The sequence below is a fragment of the Mustela nivalis genome (assembly GCF_964662115.1).
Source record: "Mustela nivalis genome assembly, chromosome: 9".
In the NCBI taxonomy this organism is placed as follows: domain Eukaryota; kingdom Metazoa; phylum Chordata; class Mammalia; order Carnivora; family Mustelidae; genus Mustela; species Mustela nivalis.
Window position 1 is genome coordinate 64,930,229 of NC_139028.1, and position 17,525 is coordinate 64,947,753.

Below are 17,525 nucleotides of genomic sequence, written 5' to 3' on the forward strand. Positions count from 1 at the left end.
GAAAAAAAGAAAAGAAAGATGATTAGATGTGAGGAATACTGACAAAACAAAAGGTGGATACAATTTTAAATAGACTGGTCAGAGTAGTCTTCGTTGAGAGGGTATGTGAGCAAACAAATATATATGTAAGCATACAGGGTTAACTATATGCATTTATGCAGAGAAAAATATGTGCCCAACTATTTACAGTGGTTAACATTTGGAGATGCAGTTTCAGAGCATCAGAGTTTCATTTCTGGGTTATTTTTAACTATATGCATTTATGTGGCACATTATTTTTCTTCATTTTTTCCCATGCTAGGAAATATTTGCTCTAATGCATAATTTAAATGTAATTTAAATATTTACCAGCAACTCTTCTACATACTTTATGTACTTTTTCCTGTGTAATAATTATTGGTTCAATATCTGTATGTATGGGAATATAAAAATATGTAGATATAGGGGCACCTGGGTGGCTCAGTGGGTTAAGCCTCTGACTTTGACTCAGGTCATCATCTCGGAGTCTTGGGATCAAGCCCCACATCTCCCTGCTGAGCAGAGAGCCTGCTCTCTCTGCCTACCTACTTGTGATCTCTCTCTCTCAGCCAAATAAATAAATAAAATCTTAAAAAATTTTTTAAAAATGTAGATATATTCCTTTTAATTGGTTTGGCCAATGTAAGTTTTAAGAAAAAAGTATCTTCTGCTTAAAACAAAATTACGTGAAGACCAAAATCTCAAAATAAAACAAAAAACCTTCATACATAAAACTAGAACTATATTAATAAAAATATTTTTATGTTAACAGTGGTCATCGCTGAGAATGATTATGCCACTTTTATTATTTGTGATATTCTCTATTTTTCAAATAAAAACAGGAGCGCCCGGGTGGCTCAGCTGGTTAAATGTATGACTCTTGGTTTTACCTCAGGTCATTATCTCATGGGTCATGGGACAGAGCCCCAGGTCAAGCCACCCCCCCCCCGCCCCCAGGGTTTGGGCTCTGTGCTAAGTAGAATTTGCTTGAAGACTCTCTCCCCCTGCCCCTTCCCCTACTCAAGTGTGCCCATGCTCTCTCTCTCTCTAACATAAACAGATAAATCTTTAAACAAATAAAAACCTAAACTTTTAACATTTGTACTGCCTTCAGGAAAGTAATTATATATCTTGTACTTAAATTAATATTTACATTTAATTTATGTTGAAAATAAACTCACTTGGGCATGAATGCTCCATTGGCTAATGATGGCTCATCGTCATCTAACCCATCAAAGAGATGTGATTTGGCTGTGCCTGTTGTTTGTAAAGCCTTTGGTCGAACTCTGGTGGCAGGGCGGGGTGTTAGTTTATAATGAGTAGGTGTAGTGAGAGCCTTCTGGGCTGCTGGATTTGTTGGTTTCAATCTCTGAAAAACAAAATCAAGTAAAGCTCCGGTTTAACTCAAATGTATTATTTGGCCTTAAAAATTCTTAGGAACAGAGTTCAAATACCTCTGCCATTCACCCAGCTAGATACCTCTGTTTATTTTTCAACTAAACCAAAAATCTTAAGCTTCAAAGTAAAATGACATGCACCCATGAATTAATATTCAATTTCTGTGCAATCCAAATCACTCTGGGAAAAAAAAAATAGTATTAGCTCACATTTATTCAAGCATTTAGTAAACGCTGATAGTTGCCATGAGTCAAACACTAAGTACTGGCAATAAAAATAATGAAATCATTTTCCCTGATTTCTGAGGAAATTACAAGTTTGTAGAAGAGACATATAAGTAAATAAGACTTCAGGTTGATTTTGATGGCACCTTTATTATGTTTCTACAACATCTGCAGGATGTTATATATTTGTTTTCCTTAACATTATACATGGGATTATATAACCACTTGAAACAACAATGTCTAACATAATAAAATCTTGTCACAGTTTATGTTTCTCTTTACAGTACAGACTGTTTACACTTCAGCAACAATGAATCTTCCTAGATCTTTTTTGTGATCTCTCACAATTGTGTGCCACTGCTTGGGATGTCTTAACCTACATCTACCAACTTCTCCATATATACTAAAAAAAAGCTAAATGTTACCTCTTTTGCAAAGCCTTATCAAACTCACCCAAAAATCTACACTCTTCCTTAACATGATATTCACCACTACAACATATACTATTAAGGGGGAGTTTAGTATATCTACTAAGTTGTGCAAGAATCACCAGTAAGTCCAGAACATTACCCTCACTCCAACAAGAAATGCTGTGCCTCCCAATTCCACCCCTTACCCTAGGCAAACATGAATCCCCTTTGTCTCAATAAATTTGCCTAGTCTAGGCATTTTATATAAACGGAAACATGTGGCCTCTTGTGTCAGGTTTCTTTCACATAGCATGTTTTCAAGGTTCTTCCATGTTATACGGAACACGTTATCAGTATTTCATTCCTTTTTATGACTGAAAGATATTTCATCTTGTGTGTGTGTACACATACATATACATACAAAACGTAATTCTGTTAAAAAAAAAAAAAAAAAAAAAAGATGGCACCTGGGTGGTTCAGTGGATTAAAGCCTCTGCCTGCAGTATACACACACACACACAAACATATTTCATTCCTTTTCATGACTGAAAGATATTTCATCGTGTGTATGTACACACATATATATACATACACACACACACATATAACATTTTTGTTTATCCATTCATCAGCTGACAGGCTATTTTACTACTGTATTTATTATACTGAGCTTGAGAAAATTTAAACACATTAACAGATCCAATCTTTCTCATTAAGTAAATAGCAAGCTCTTAGAAGATGTTCTTGCTTTCGTTTTGTATCTTCAGCAGTAAACACAGTGACTAGCACATACTTCGGTCTATAATTATGCTGCACAAATAACAAATAATTTTCTTGTCTTTTGTTTTTAAAAGTAGGCTCCACGTCCAGCACAGAGCCCAGGGCAGGGCTTGAACTCGTGATCCTAAGGGTGAGATCAAAAGTCAGACACTTAGAGTGTCTGGGTGGCTAGTGGTTTAAGCCTCTGCCTTTGGCTCAGGTCATGATCCCAGGGTCCTGGGATCAAGCCCCACATCCATCTCTCTGCTCAACAGGGAGCCTGCTTCCTCCTCTTTCTCTGCCTACTTGTGATCTCTGTCTGTCAAATAAATAAAATCTTTTCTTTTTTTTTTTTTTTAAAGATTTTATTTATTTATTTATTTGACAGAGAGAAATCACAAGTAGACGGAGAGGCAGGCAGAGAGAGAGAGAGAGAGGGAAGCAGGCTCCCTGCCGAGCAGAGAGCCCGATGCGGGACTCGATCCCAGGACCCTGAGATCATGACCTGAGCCGAAGGCAGCGGCTTAACCACTGAGCCACCCAGGCGCCCCATCAAATAAATAAAATCTTAAAAAAAAAAAAAAAAAAAAAAAGACACTTAACTGATGTCCCACAAATAATTTTCATCTAAGCAAAACTTAGATTTATACAGCAGGGTTAAAAAGTACTTTAGGGGTGCCTGGGTGGCTCAGTGGGTTAAAGCCTCTACCTTCGACTCAGGTCATGATCCCAGGGTCCTGGGATAGAGCCCCGTATCGGGCTTCTCTGCTCAACGGGGAGCCTACTTCTCCCTCTCTTTCTGCCTGCCTCTCTGCCTACTTGTGATCTCTGTCTGTCAAATAAATAAATAAAATCTTAAAAAAAAAATTCCTATCTTACTTCTCTTTATAACTAGTTATAAGGTAATTCAAGAACCAGCTAAGGGAGAAGGGAGAAAACATAAAAAACTGAATAATAGTATCTGTAGACTGACTTATTATAAGCCAGGCATGCATTATCTCATTTAATGCTCAACATTAGACAGTATTGCTATTCCCATTTTACAGATGAAGAAACACATTTGGAGGCAAAAAGATACCCTCAAGGGGCACCTGGGTGGCTCAGTGGGTTGAGGCGTCTGCCTTCAGCTCAGGTCATGATTCCGGGGTCCTGGAATCGAGCCCCACATCAGGCTCTCTGCTCAGTAGGGAGCTTGCTTCCTCCTCTCTCGGTCTGCCTCTCTGCCTACTTGTGATCCCTATCTGTCAAATAATTAAAATAAAATCTTAAAAAAAAAAAAAAAGATACCCTCAAGGCCTCAGATTGTACATAGTAACACAAGGATTAAACAGACCAAAGCCTACTTTTAATCCACACCACAGCGAGAAGATCATCTCAAAGCATAAAAAATTAAGACAAAGTTAACTGTAGAAACGAGAAGAAAAGATATTGCTATGCCACTTAAGAACATCTTGATTTTAGGAAAATCAGCCTCTCTGAGCCTTGGTTTGCTCAACTATAAAATGAGAATAATTATTCATGCCTTGGGTGCCTGGGTGGTTCAGTGGTTTAAAGCCTTTGCCTTCAGCTCAGGTCATGATCCCAGAGTCCTGGGACTGAGCCCACATTGGGCTCTCTGCTTAGCAGGAAGTCTGCCCCCCCCCCATCTGCCTCTCTGCCTACTTGTGATCTCTGTCTGTCAAATAAATAAATAAAATCTTTAAAAATAATAATAATACATGCCTTATTTCAGGTATTGAAAAGTCTCAGCCCTTACCTCCAGTCCAGTGTTCATTTCACTGTTTCAGTCATGCTGCCTTCCAGATACAGCAAACATAATGTATCTCCTGACTCAGTGAAAATCATAGATAATGTATCTTTAAAACTTACTTACACCTTGCTTTGTTTAGGATCTCTATGTAAGAAATTATATTCTGCACATTTAGTTTCTCTTGATCTGAGAATAAACTTCACAAAAGCATCCTTAAATTTACCTCTTCTTTCTTCTTAGGGTCTGACATGGGATTCCGGAAGAGAGGAGAGTCTCCAAAAGGTGAGTACGTTAAACTATTGATGTGCTGTTGGAGAACAGCTTGCTGGGCAGCAGAAGCATTGGGATCGGTCAGAGCTTTTTGAAAAAAAAAAAAGAAAAGAGAAGGCAAGATGTCAGTCTAGGGATCCAATGCAGTTATAGCAAGAGAACACAGAATCACTTTGGAGAGGTCTTCAAAATGATCAGACTCACTCAATGGCATTACTGGTGGAGTGCAGAGGAGCAAACTGTGAAGAAAATTAGAAGTCAAACTAATGGGTAAAAGATTCTAAGAGGCATTTCATAAGAGACAACACACACAAAATTTTACTTAGATGTTCACTATCACTAATAATCAATGAAACAAAATTTAAAACAACCTTGAAGAAATATTTTATATCTACCTCATTATCAGTGCCACAGCTATATAAAAAGAACTATAGTCTTCACTTCTAGAAACATCATAAATTGGTTTACCCTGTCTTAAAGAAACAAAAAGACCATACACAAACAAATACTATTTTTGTATTTTTTTAACCTACTCATTTCAATCATGGAAATTTAACCCAAGGGTTTAATTGAACTAGAAACAAAGAAATGTTTGTAAATATTCAATAAATATTATCTGTAATTGTTACAACTTGGAAACAATCTATATCCAACATTAACAGTTGTAAAAATCAAGCTACATCAACATGATGGGTTAAATAGTTATTCAAAATAATGACAATGTGTTTTACAGTGGAAATAAGGAAGTATCTTTGGTTTAATGTGGGAAGTAAAAATTCCAGAATAAAAAATATTAAGTACACTAAGACTCTCAAGTAAGAAAGGGGCAAATAAAAAATGGAAATGGCCGTTAAGCTTATTATTTACATTTAACAATCATATTACATTCAAGTAAAAATTGAAAGAAAAAATATCACCCCAATTAGTCTAATTTTCTTTTAAAGTGTGAAAACATGTAATTATTCACAGAGAATTTAGGGAATAGACAAGGAATGATGATCTATAATCACACAGTAAAAAACAAACAAGAAAACCCCTGCAACTATTTGGGTTATTCCCTGATTGATGAAGAAACACAAAATATTTCCAAAAATACTGATTAAAAAAAATTAAATCATACCTAAGTAACTTTAGAGATAAAAATGCTTTCTTCCTTTATAAGTGTTTAAAATATGGCTAATGCCAAAATACAGTAAGATAATTTACACTGAAGGAGTCCCACAAACAAAACATTTGGAAAAAACCATACAGTGGCAACAAAAACAACAAACACTGAACAGCTAAAGCTAAATTAGTGAAAAAGGGGTAAATCCACCTTAGTCAAATTAAGCTTTTTTAAAATCAGCTGTATTAATTAAATACTAAAATACTGTATGCTAATATGTAAGGAGAGAGTACAAGCTTGCTCAAGACTGTGAAACCCAAAGCAACTGGGTGGCTCAGTTAGTTAAGCGTCTGCCTTTGCTCAGGTCAGGATCCCAGACTCCAGGGATGGAGCCCTGCATCTGGCTCCCAGCTCCCAGAGGGAGTCTGCTTCTCCCTCTGATCTCCTCCTCTCTCATGCTTTCTCTCTCTCTCTCCCTCTCCCAGATGGATAAATAAAATCTTAAAAAAAAAAACCCCAAAAACTATGTAACCCAGAAGAGATGTCATTTTAAAGAGCATATAGCAAATCATCATGTATTCAGAAAGTTCTGAAGTCCAATTTAAGTATCAGTGAGAAAAATATATAAAAAAGAAGCTTTGGTACAAAGTGCCACACAGTAACAGCATAATGTTATTATATGGACTATTCAAGGAGACTCAAGAAAACCTGCATGCTTTTATAAGAATTCTAATATTCACTAGTGAGTCTGTTACTTGACAGGAAATTATCCATCAAAACTAACACTGACCTGCACCACCTGATCCCACCATTAACAAGTATAATAGGTCACCCTATCTGGGCTTACTCAAGAGAGTAAGAACTCCTTTTACAAATCCAAACGTAATCAGAAAAGTGTGTGAACAGGATGTTCTTATTTTTCTATGTTTAAATATAAAATGTTCTCTAAGTTAACTGTATTACTTAAAATATAGATAAAAGAGCTGATATGTTAGCAAAAAGCATAAGCACTAGTTGTTTTATTTATGTTTTATGTTTGTGTTATATTCAATTCTGGTCACAATAATTTGAAAATATACTGAAAAGTCACATCATGACCAAATGATTAAAGGGGACGGGAAAAAGTATAAAAAATAAAGTCTGAGAATAGAAAAACCTGATGATATTTTATCTGGAAAAAAGACAATAAGGTTATTGCAAACAAACTGTAACAGACCAGTTTGCTTAGCTTAGGAGGTAAAAGTAGAATCACTGAATGGTAATTCTACGGAGTCATATTTTGGTTTCTAAACAACCTAATTACGTAAATAAAACAATGGATGAGATTGACTTGGAAAACTGTAACTGAGGAACTCCCACAGTTAAGGCAGAATTCACATTAGCTCTAAAGCACCTTCCAACAAACTTCCTATGATGCAAAGATATACATTCCTTTTCTTTGGTTTCTACTATTAACAGAGAAAGACAATTATCATATGATCTCACTGATACGAGGAATTTGAGAAACAAGACAGAGCATCATGGGGGAGGGAAAAATGAAACAAGACGAAACCAGAGGGAGACAAACCATAAGAGAATCTTAATCTCAGGAAACAAACTAAGGGTTGCTGGAGGGGTTAGAGGTGGGAGGGATGAGGGGGCTGGGTGATGGGACATTGGAGAGGGTCTATGTCAAGGTTGAGTGCTGTGAACTGTGTAAGACTGATGAATCATAGACCTGTACCCCTGAAACAAGTAATACATTATATTCTAAAAGGCAATACAGCTACTTTTAAATGTGTGGTAACAGTACCATACGTAACTGTAATATCAAATGCTCATATCAAGAACTTTTAATTGACTTTAGGAAAAGACGAATTATCAAAAATCATTCAGGGGGTGCCTGGCTAGCTCAGTCAGAAGTTCATGCTATGCCTAATCTTGGGGTTGTACGTTCAAGCCCCAAAGCTGGGTGTAGAATTTACTTAAATAAATAAAACTTTAGAAAAAAATTTTAAAGACCAGTGGGGTGCCTGGGTGGCTTAGTCAGTTAAACGTCATGATCGCATGATCGCAGGGTCGTAGGACTGAGCCCCACATGGGGCTCCCTGCTCAGTGGGGAGCCTGCTTCTCTCCCTCTCACTCCTTCTGCTTGTGCTTTCTCTCTTTTCTAATAAATAAATAAAATCTTGGGGTGCCTGGGTGGCTCAGTAGGTTGGGCCTCTGCCTTCAGCTCAGCCCCACATTGGGCTCTCTATTCAGCCTGCTTCCCTCTCCCTCTCTGGCTGTCTCTCTGCCTACTTGTGCTCTCAATCTCTCTCTCTGTCAAATAAATAAGTAAAATCTTAAAAATAAATAAATTAAAAAAAAAAAAGAAAGAAAGAAAGAACACTGGGTGCCTGGGTGGCTCAGTACATTAAGTGTCTGCCTTCGGGGGCGCCTGGGTGGCTCAGGGGGTTGAAGCCTCTGCCTTTGGCTTGGGTTGTGGTCCCAGGGTCCTGGGATTGAGCCCCGCATCAGGCTCTCTGCTCAGTGGGGAGCCTGCTTCCCTCCCTCTCTCTCTGCCTACTTGTGAGATCTCTGCCAAAAAAATAAATAAAATCTTAAAAAAAAGAAAAAGTATCTGCCTTCAACTCAGGTCACAATCCCAGGGTTCTGGGATGGAGTCCCACATCGGGCTCCCTGCTCCATGGGGGAACCTGCTTCTTTCTCCCTCTGCCTCTCTCTCTGAGTAAATATATTTTTAAAAATCTTTAAAAACCCAAACTATTCAAAACACTACCAACTAAAAATGGCAGGTTACAATATTTACGGTACATCCTTCTATTGAAAACAACTAAAACTAAGGAATATAAAAAAAGTGAAAATATCTTTTAATAATAAAGATTCTAATGTTCACACAAATCAATTAGACTTTTAATTCACCTCAACACCAAAGATCTAAGTAAAATCTGTTGTTTTTTTTTTTTAAAGATGATTTTACTTATTTGAGTGGGGGCAGAAAGAGAGTACATGTGCATGCACAAACAGTAAGAAAGTACAGAAGGAGAGGGAGAAGCAGGCTCCCCACACAGCAAGAAGCCCGATACAGGGCTCAATCCCAGAATGCGAGGATCGTGACCTGAGCCCAAGGCAGATGCTTAACCAACTGAGCTGCCCAGGTGCCCTTAGTAAAATCTACATTTAAAACAAAAAAATATATATATCTATAACCCACAGTGACAAAGAATGGGACATCACAAATGAACAGAAGAGAAAATATAACAAATTTCTAGGGGAAAGAAGTGGACAAAGCAGTGACAAAGCAGGATAGAGCAAAGTATAGCTGAGAGTACATTCAAAGGGTCTAAGAGCCCAAGGTGGAGCGTATCTGCCCTGTAGAAACCCAGAAAGATTAGGGATTCAATGACACCAAGTTCCATGAAGTGAGACTGAAAGCAGGAGAGATGAACCAATGCAAAGTACATACACAAAACACCCATACCTTCATCCTCTTAATCTCTGATCCTCAACAGATAAGCCAAACATCAGAGAGTGTGCTTCTGATGAAACCAAGTTAACATATGGAAAGAACAAGGGCAACTAGTTTCAGTACTTGCATCATCCCAGAGCTAAGAATGTGGCATTCTAACAACGTGGATAATAGCTGGTTCCTGAATTACCTACCTTAAAGTGAAACTTACTGGTAAACTAGCTCTACTCATATACATACATTGCCAGTAAGCTTTTTTTTTTTTTTTAAAGATTTTATTTATTTATTTGACAGAGAGAGAGAGATCACAAATAGGCAGAGAGACAGACAGAGAGAGAGATGAGGAGAAGCAGGATCCCTGCTGAGCAGAAAGCCCTATGCGGGACTCGATCCCAGGCCCCTGGGATCATGACCTGAGCCAAAGGCAGAGGCTTAACCCACTGAGCCACCCAGGCGCCCCGCCAGTAAGCTTTTTTATTATTTTATTCTTGAATATGAATGGTAAAGATCACAGAGCATTAAAGAGAAGGACCAAAGCAAAAATAATCCTGAAGATTTAAGGCACAGAAAAGTCCTAAAAAAATTTTTTAATGCCAGTTAACAAAGTTTCAAGAAAAATTGCATCTAAGAACTGGATGCTTGAGAAAGGGAACTTTCAGAAATGAGAAAGAATTCTTTTAAGTTAAAAATAAGAATTCAAAAGGATGATTTACAAGACATTCAGAAACCTCCTGAAAAATACAAACAAAGTTTAAAAATCAAGCATTAAGACAGAAATGGTGCACATGAGTGGCTCAGCTGGTTAAGTGCCTGACTCTTGACCTTGGCTCAGGTCATGATCTCAGGGCTGTGAGATCAAGCCTCAAGTCAGGCTCTGGGCTGGGCATAGAGCCTGCTTAAGAATCTCCCTGACATGGGAGGATATGTGATATAGTGAGTGCTATGAAGTGTGTAAGCCTGACGATTCACAGACCTGTACCCCTGGAGCAAATAATACATGGTATGTTAATAAAAATAATAATTTTTAAAATTTTATTAAAAAAAAAGAATCTGACAAAGCATAAGAGACTCTTTTTTTAAATTAACATATCATGTATTATTAGCCCCAGGGGTATAGGTTTGTGAACCATCAGGCTTACACATTCCACAGCACTCACCATAGCACATACCGTTCTCCAATGTCCACAACCCAACCACCCTCTCCATACCCACCCACCTCCCCCACGGCAACCCTCAGTTTGTTTTGTGAGATTAAGAGTCTCCCTCCTGTGCTCGCTTCGGCAGCACATATACTAAGAGTCTCCCTCCTGATCCGATCTTGTTTCATTTTTTCCTTCCCTACCCCCCAAACCCCCCACTTTGCCTCTCAAATTCCTCGTATCAGGGAGATCAATATGATAATTGTCTTTCTCTGATTGACTTATTTCATTCAGCATAATACCCTCTGATTCCAGCCACGTCGTTACAAATGGCAAGATTTCATTTCCTTTGATGGCTCATAGTATTCCAATGTATATATATATACTACCTCTTCTTTATCCATTCATGTGTTGATGGACATCTAGGATCTTTCCATGCTTTGGCTATTGTGGACAGTGGTGCTATAAACATTTGGGTGCACGTGCCCCTTCGGATCACTACATTTGTATCTTAACGGTAAATACCCAGTAGTACGATTGCTGGATCGTAGGGTAGCTCTATTTTCAACTTTTTGAGGAACCTCCATGCTGTTTTCCAGAATGGCTGCACCACTTTGGAATTCCCACCAACAGTGTAGGAGGGTTCCCCTTTTTCTGCATCCTCTCCAACATCTGTCGTTTCCTGACTTGTTAATTTTAGCCATTCTCACTGGTGTGAGAGGTGGATCTCATTGTCATTTTGATTTGTATTTCCCTGATGCCAAGTGATGTGGAGCAATTTTTCATGTGTCTGTTGGCCATAAGAGCCTCTTAATCTCGGGAAACAGAACAGGGTTGCTGGAGTGGAGGGGTGTGGGAGGGATGGGGTGGCTGGGTGATGAACTTTGGGGAGGGTATGTACTATGGTGAGCGCAAAGAATTGTGTAAGACTGATGAATCACAGACCTATAGCCCTGAAACAAATAATACATTGTATGTTAATTAAAAAAAAAAAAGAAAAAAGAATCTCTCTCTCTCTTGCTCCTCCCCCCACTCTAAAAAAAATAATAAATCTTAAAAAAAAAAAAAAAAAAAAGACAGGGTATAAGCAATTCAGTGAAATTTCAGGACAAAGCAAAAATCCTAAATGCTTGTGGGGGTAGTAGCTGAACAAGTCTCAAGAATCAGAAAGGCATCAGACTTCTCATCATATAATGGTTAATGCAAGCAGTATAGTCCAAGTTCTGGGACAAATTTTCACACTAGAATTCCCTAACATTAAGGCATGAGGAACAAAAAAAGGTATTTTCAGACCTATAAGTGATCACAGTTTACCCTTCATATACACTTTACTTAAAAACACATTCCCGACAATTCAGGAAATAAATAAAAGGGAAAAACCTACACCTAGGACAGAGCAGTTCCTACTAAGTAGACTTTAAGGGAATACTGGAAGCAATGATGAAGGCCTACGGAATAATCAAGAGTTCACACTGCTGCAGGAGGCAATGATGTATCCAAAGTAAAAGAATTCTGACACCATTATTAAGAATTGGAACCAATTTAGGAAGGTAATAAGAGCCGGTAATCCAAGGGGGAAAAAGAATTACAAATTCCAGAAGAACGAAAAAGCTGTATAAAAAAAGTGTTTATGTGGCTGGGCAGCAATATTTTCACAGTTGTGATAATATGCTGTGTTCACATTTACAACTTTTAAACTATTCTTTTATCAGAGAAAAGATGAAGGTAATAATTATAGGACAGAATACATTATCATTGTTATCAATATGAAAATATAAAGATGGCAAAAGAAGAAATGAGGAAAAAAAAGAAGGGTAAGAAAGGGCACTAATACCCTTACTTATCAAAGGTACTCAAGAAATACTCTCTCAGTTGATAGAATAAGTAGAAGTATGTAGGGACATGACTTAAATTTGCAAAAGGCTTATTCAAATGTGGTACACAGATCATGACAGCATGGGAGATGAACTTCATCGTACATCTTTCTCTTGCTCTCTCTCATTCACTCAATTTATGCCAGGTGATAACGGTTTTTGTTTTTTTAATCTCCAAAGAACAAATTTCTTTTAAAAAAGACATTTAAGCTAAAAAGTTAATTTTAAGTTAAAAATAATAACAACAGAGGTAGGAGGCAGAGAGGGCAAAAACTAGAAAAGGGTATTCAAATAAATGAAGTATAAAAGACACTCCAGTAGAGAAAACTAAACTAAGGTATTTAGTAACACAGCTCTATTAGGAGAAATGAATAAAGAACACAGGTAGGTGGTAAGTGAGCTCTATTTCTCATCTCTCATTAACAAGTTAAATTTACTTAAGACTTAATAAAGCACAATACAGCAACATAAGCAAATCATTTAGAGATATGAACTTAACTATAAACCAGAAACAAAGTGGCAGTAACAAAGCACTCTCTTTAGGGGACCAGGCCTGGGAGTGGGGAAGCAGAAAAGGCCAGGATCCATTGCAAGCCCTTCTGCATCACATGACTATTAAGTGATATGTGTCTGTGTACTGCTTTGGTAGGGGTGGGATGGACTGGGAGGAAAATCAGGTCACCAAGTCAAGTTTTAGCAGGAAATAAAAGGAGTAAAGCCTTCTAAAGTGACTGACACTTACCTACTGGGGCCTGGGGGGCTCCAAAGCCCAAAGTGGCTGTCGTAGTATTAAATCCAGGGGCCCCAAAGGCTCCTGTACCAAGAGGCCCTCCGATCTTAGGTTGGTTGTTCCCAAACAAAGATGCCTGTCCAGCACCAAGAGCTATGGAGACAAGAGGAAAGAAAAAGTGCCACAGGAGATCCTTTCAATGTTATGCCAGAGGTCAGTTACTTAAAAATATAATACATTTGGAAACTTCATAATGACCACTCATTTCAATAAGAGGTAATACAGTAAATGCTAGTTATTGCCAGGCACTGTGCTGAGTACATTATATACATCAGAGGCAAAATATTTAACCTCTCTGTGCTTCAGTTTCCTCAACTATAACATGAGATAGTAATACATAGCTATTTATCCTAAGGCAAAAATGAATAAACACATATTAAGCATTTAAAAGAGAACTGATAGATACTAATACTCATTAAATATTAGCTAGTATCCCAATTAATCTTCATAAGCCCGAAGTAGGAAATATCCACATTTAACAGATGAGAAAACTGAGGAGTTAGTAATCAACTCAATGTCATAAATGTAATAAATGGTGAAAACGAGGTTCAAACCTTGGTGCATCTGCCAATACAATTAGGGTTCTTAAATTGCTACATTACAGTAATACAGAGTTTGAAAGAATTAAAAAAAATAATCAAGTCTCCTTAAATTCCAGTATTTGTAAATCAAAAAATGAAGCTGAACCAATCACAATGTCATCTTTTTGACTAACATACAGGCTAAACTATAGAAAACCAAACCTAATACATCTTCTTTGAACAGTAAGCAAGAAAAGTAATTCTTTCAAATATGCCATATCATGAAAACTACTTTATACCAAGATAAACGTTTTGTTTTCTAAAAAGCTAAACAGGGGCACCTGGTTGGCTTAGTTGGAAGAGCATGCAATTCTTGATCTTGGGGTTGTGAGTTAGAGCCTCACTTGGAATACAGAGATTAAGTAAGTAAGTAAGAAAAGAAAGAAAGAAAGAAAAAGAAAACTAAATGCCTTGTGATGTGCTTACCAAGCAGACTCAAGTGTCATCATGAATCAGACCAGATGGAATAAAAACTTATTTTCACCAACGGGAAATCCACTGCAGAAACTTGTGTTTTAAATCTTAAGGAATTTTGCTTATGGATCTTGTTGTTGGCAGTGAAAATTGGGTAAATTTGTTTAGAATAAATTATTGGCATAAATTTTTTAAAAAATTTCTATCCCCTCCTGCTGAAAAAGTTACCGGCAATTTAGAAGATCTAAAGTTCCGTTTAATGCAACAATAAAGTGAGACAAAAATCACTTCAAAGATAAAATACCTGGGGCGCCTGGGTGGCTCAGTGGGTTAAAGCCTCTGCCTTCAGCTCGGGTCATGATCCCAGAGTCCTGGGATCGAGCCCTGCATCGGGCTCTCTGCTCAGCAGGGAACCTGCTTCCCTTTCTCTCTCTCTGCCTGCCTTTCTGCCTACTTGTGATCTCTGTCTTTCAAATAAATCAATAAAATCTTAAAAAAAAAAAAAGAAAAAAAGATAAAATACTTAAGAGGTCAAAAATATTAAGGGACACCAGGGTGGCTCAGTCAGTTAAGCTCCTGACTCTTGATTTCAGCTCAGGTCACAGTCTCAGGATGTGAAATCAAGCCTCCCATTGGGCTCTGTGCTCAATGTGGAGCCTGCTTGAGATTCTCGCTCCCTCTCCACTTACTTGCACTCTAAGTAAAATCTTTTTTTTTTTTTTTTTTAAGATTATTTATTTATTTATTTGACAGGCAGAGATTACAAGTAGGCGAGAAGCAGGCAGAGAGAGAGAGGAGGAAGCAGGCTCTCCGCTGAACAGAGAGCCCGATGCGGGGTTTGATCCCAGGACCCCAGGATCATGACCTGAGCCGAAGGCAGAGGCTTTAAGCCACTGAGCCACCCAGGCGCCCCTCTAAGTAAAATCTTTAAAAAACAAAAACAAAAACAAAAGAACTGCTCAGAGATTATGATTAAAAAAAAAAAAAAGAAAGAAAGACAGGAACTCTATACTCAGAGATTCCACACAATATAAATTAGTGAGGGTAACTACTGAATGGACAAAACATTACTTAACTGTATAACCTCATTATTAACAAGAAGACAATAATGAAGCAAAGGGATTATTTCTCCCAAATCCCAGTTTTGGAACAGGAAATGAGACTCCTTTTAATGTTCCAAACCATTAGAAATTCCTGAAAATTCCAAGAAAAACTGAAATTACTTCCTTGAAGCACATAGTTTACAGCACAAATTTCAGAATTCTTTATTTTTCCAGGGAACAAATACCTCTTTACCCCCTGAACAAAAACTTAAAAGAAATACCAATATATAAAATAGAGAGGGACACCTGGGTGGCTCAGTCAGTTAAAGCATCTGCCTTTGGCTCAGGTCATAATCCCAGGGGCCTGGGATCAAGTCCAGAACCAGGATCCTTGCTCAGTGGGGAGCCTGCTTCTCTCTCTGTCTGCCACAACCCACTGCTTGTGCACTCTCTCTCTCTGACAAGTAAATAAAATCTTTTAAAAAGATAAAACATAAAAAAAAAAAAAAAAGGACAAAAACTTCTCATCTGGATGGGTGTGTGTTTCCCTCACCTTTGCAGCAATCCTGGATGAAAAACCATAAAAGTCTAAAATTCACTGTTATTTCAATAATCCCCCAAAAAAGGGGCACCTGGGTGACTCAGTGGGTTAAGCTGCTGCCTTCGGCTTGGGTCATGATCTCAGGGTCTGGGATCGAGCCCCGCATTGGGCTCTCTGCTCTCTCTCTGCCTGCCTCTCTGCCTACTTGTGATCTCTGTCAAATAAATAAAATCTTAAAAACAAACAAACAAACAAACAAACAAAAAAAGAACAAAAAAGGCACTGGGAGGTTCAGGTGACCTGCCTGCATATTGTTCCAATTTATTAATGGAAAAATATGCATTTTATCCAGATCTATCTCCTATTATGCAACTGGATTTTTATGCTTAATGAAAGGGACTAATAGTCCACAAGTTAAGGGACATTCTGATGGAAGATAATGTCAATTTATGAAATGTGGTATATTTATAATTAGTTGTAGGTATCATAAAGCAAATATATGGAGGGCACCATAGTACTAGCAGCCCTAGAAACTCCAAAGATGCTCAAGAGAAAAGCAAAATGGTTATATTCCTTTTGAGATCTTCTAATAAACTTTAAAATTTTATTTTATTTATGGTATCTTTTACTTTGGGTAATTTTTCTATGTATACCTTAGTATAACAATGAACTTTCCTAAATGTACCTTTAAATTTATTATTTCATGGAAAATTAAGAACTAAAATTTCTTAATATTACCAGGTAATTACCAAGAAAATGCTATACTACTGATAGTGCCAATGAGAGTTAATATCACTGTCAAATCAGAAACTTAACACTCCCATGATTTAATGAGTGTTCCTTAGTCTGAGCACATCAGGTAAGAAAATACCACACACCAAAGAATAACATAAAATGTTTTACAGGAAAATTTGTTATTAGGAAATTTTACTGAGGTAGGAGTCTGAATCTCCATCACTCAAAACAAAAGGAGTATGAATCTCTATCACTCAAGACGAAAGGTGCACAGGAACACCCACTTAGCTAATGCCCCAAAAAGACATCACCCAAAGCTACAGTGCTCTTCTGCTTGTGATGTCAGGAAATGTACAGGTCATGAACATGGGTATTTACATACAACTCTCTCCAGACACACTGCTCTCAAAGCCTAAAGTCTGCTTTAGCAAAGGTGATCATCAAAGAATTCTAACAGTATAGGCACGATGGTTCACAGAATTCTCATTTCCCTACATGATCTACCTGCTGCAAAGGTTAGAGGTGTAAAATTCTTTACTGATTATATTCAGGTTTTAGTTTAGACAAACAAAGCATGAATGAGGGCTATATAACTAAATAGTAAAAATGTTATCTCTTGTCTCTGAGGTAGAATCATTTAAAGAAAACTGAATATACTGAAATAAATGAAAAGGTTGAGATATTACATTATTGTGGAAGAGAAGATAATAGCACTAGAAAAAGTTATAAGACATTATATAATTTGGACAATAAGAGAAGGCACTGCTAATAAATAACCTTCAAGACCTAGAAGCCAAAAGGAAAGAATGACAATTTTAACCACATAAAAATGAAACCTGTAACCGACAATACCATAAAATTAAATGATAAACTTAAAGACTTGGTGGAAATATCTCTAACAGACATTACAGTACCATCTTACCTGAGCTTTAGGTTTAAGGTTCACAAACTGGTTAGGGTCAAAACTACCCTTGAAAAAGCTTGTAACTTGCCCACGCCAAAGCTAATTTTCCCTCGAGGATT

At 37.5% G+C, this 17,525-nt stretch overlaps 1 protein-coding gene across 25 annotated transcripts in view; it reads right to left on the bottom strand.

Annotated features, from left to right (window-relative positions):
• NUP98 (nucleoporin 98 and 96 precursor) overlaps nucleotides 1–17,525 on the bottom strand; it is a gene marked incomplete at its 3' end in the record, with an annotated part of 121,444 nt that overhangs the window by 56,066 nt on the left and 47,853 nt on the right. For 15 of the 25 annotated variants that reach the window (XM_082749844.1, XM_082749839.1, XM_082749836.1 and 12 more), the window contains 3 exons: nucleotides 13,141–13,281; nucleotides 4,783–4,916; nucleotides 1,200–1,387 (listed from right to left, as the gene is read on the bottom strand). In XM_082749844.1, coding sequence (XP_082605970.1) covers nucleotides 1,200–1,387; nucleotides 4,783–4,916; nucleotides 13,141–13,281 — 463 coding nt within the window. The remainder of the gene's footprint in view (nucleotides 1–1,199; nucleotides 1,388–4,782; nucleotides 4,917–13,140; nucleotides 13,282–17,525) is intronic. The other 10 variants (XM_082749850.1, XM_082749838.1, XM_082749849.1 and 7 more) reach the window with 1 other exon arrangement.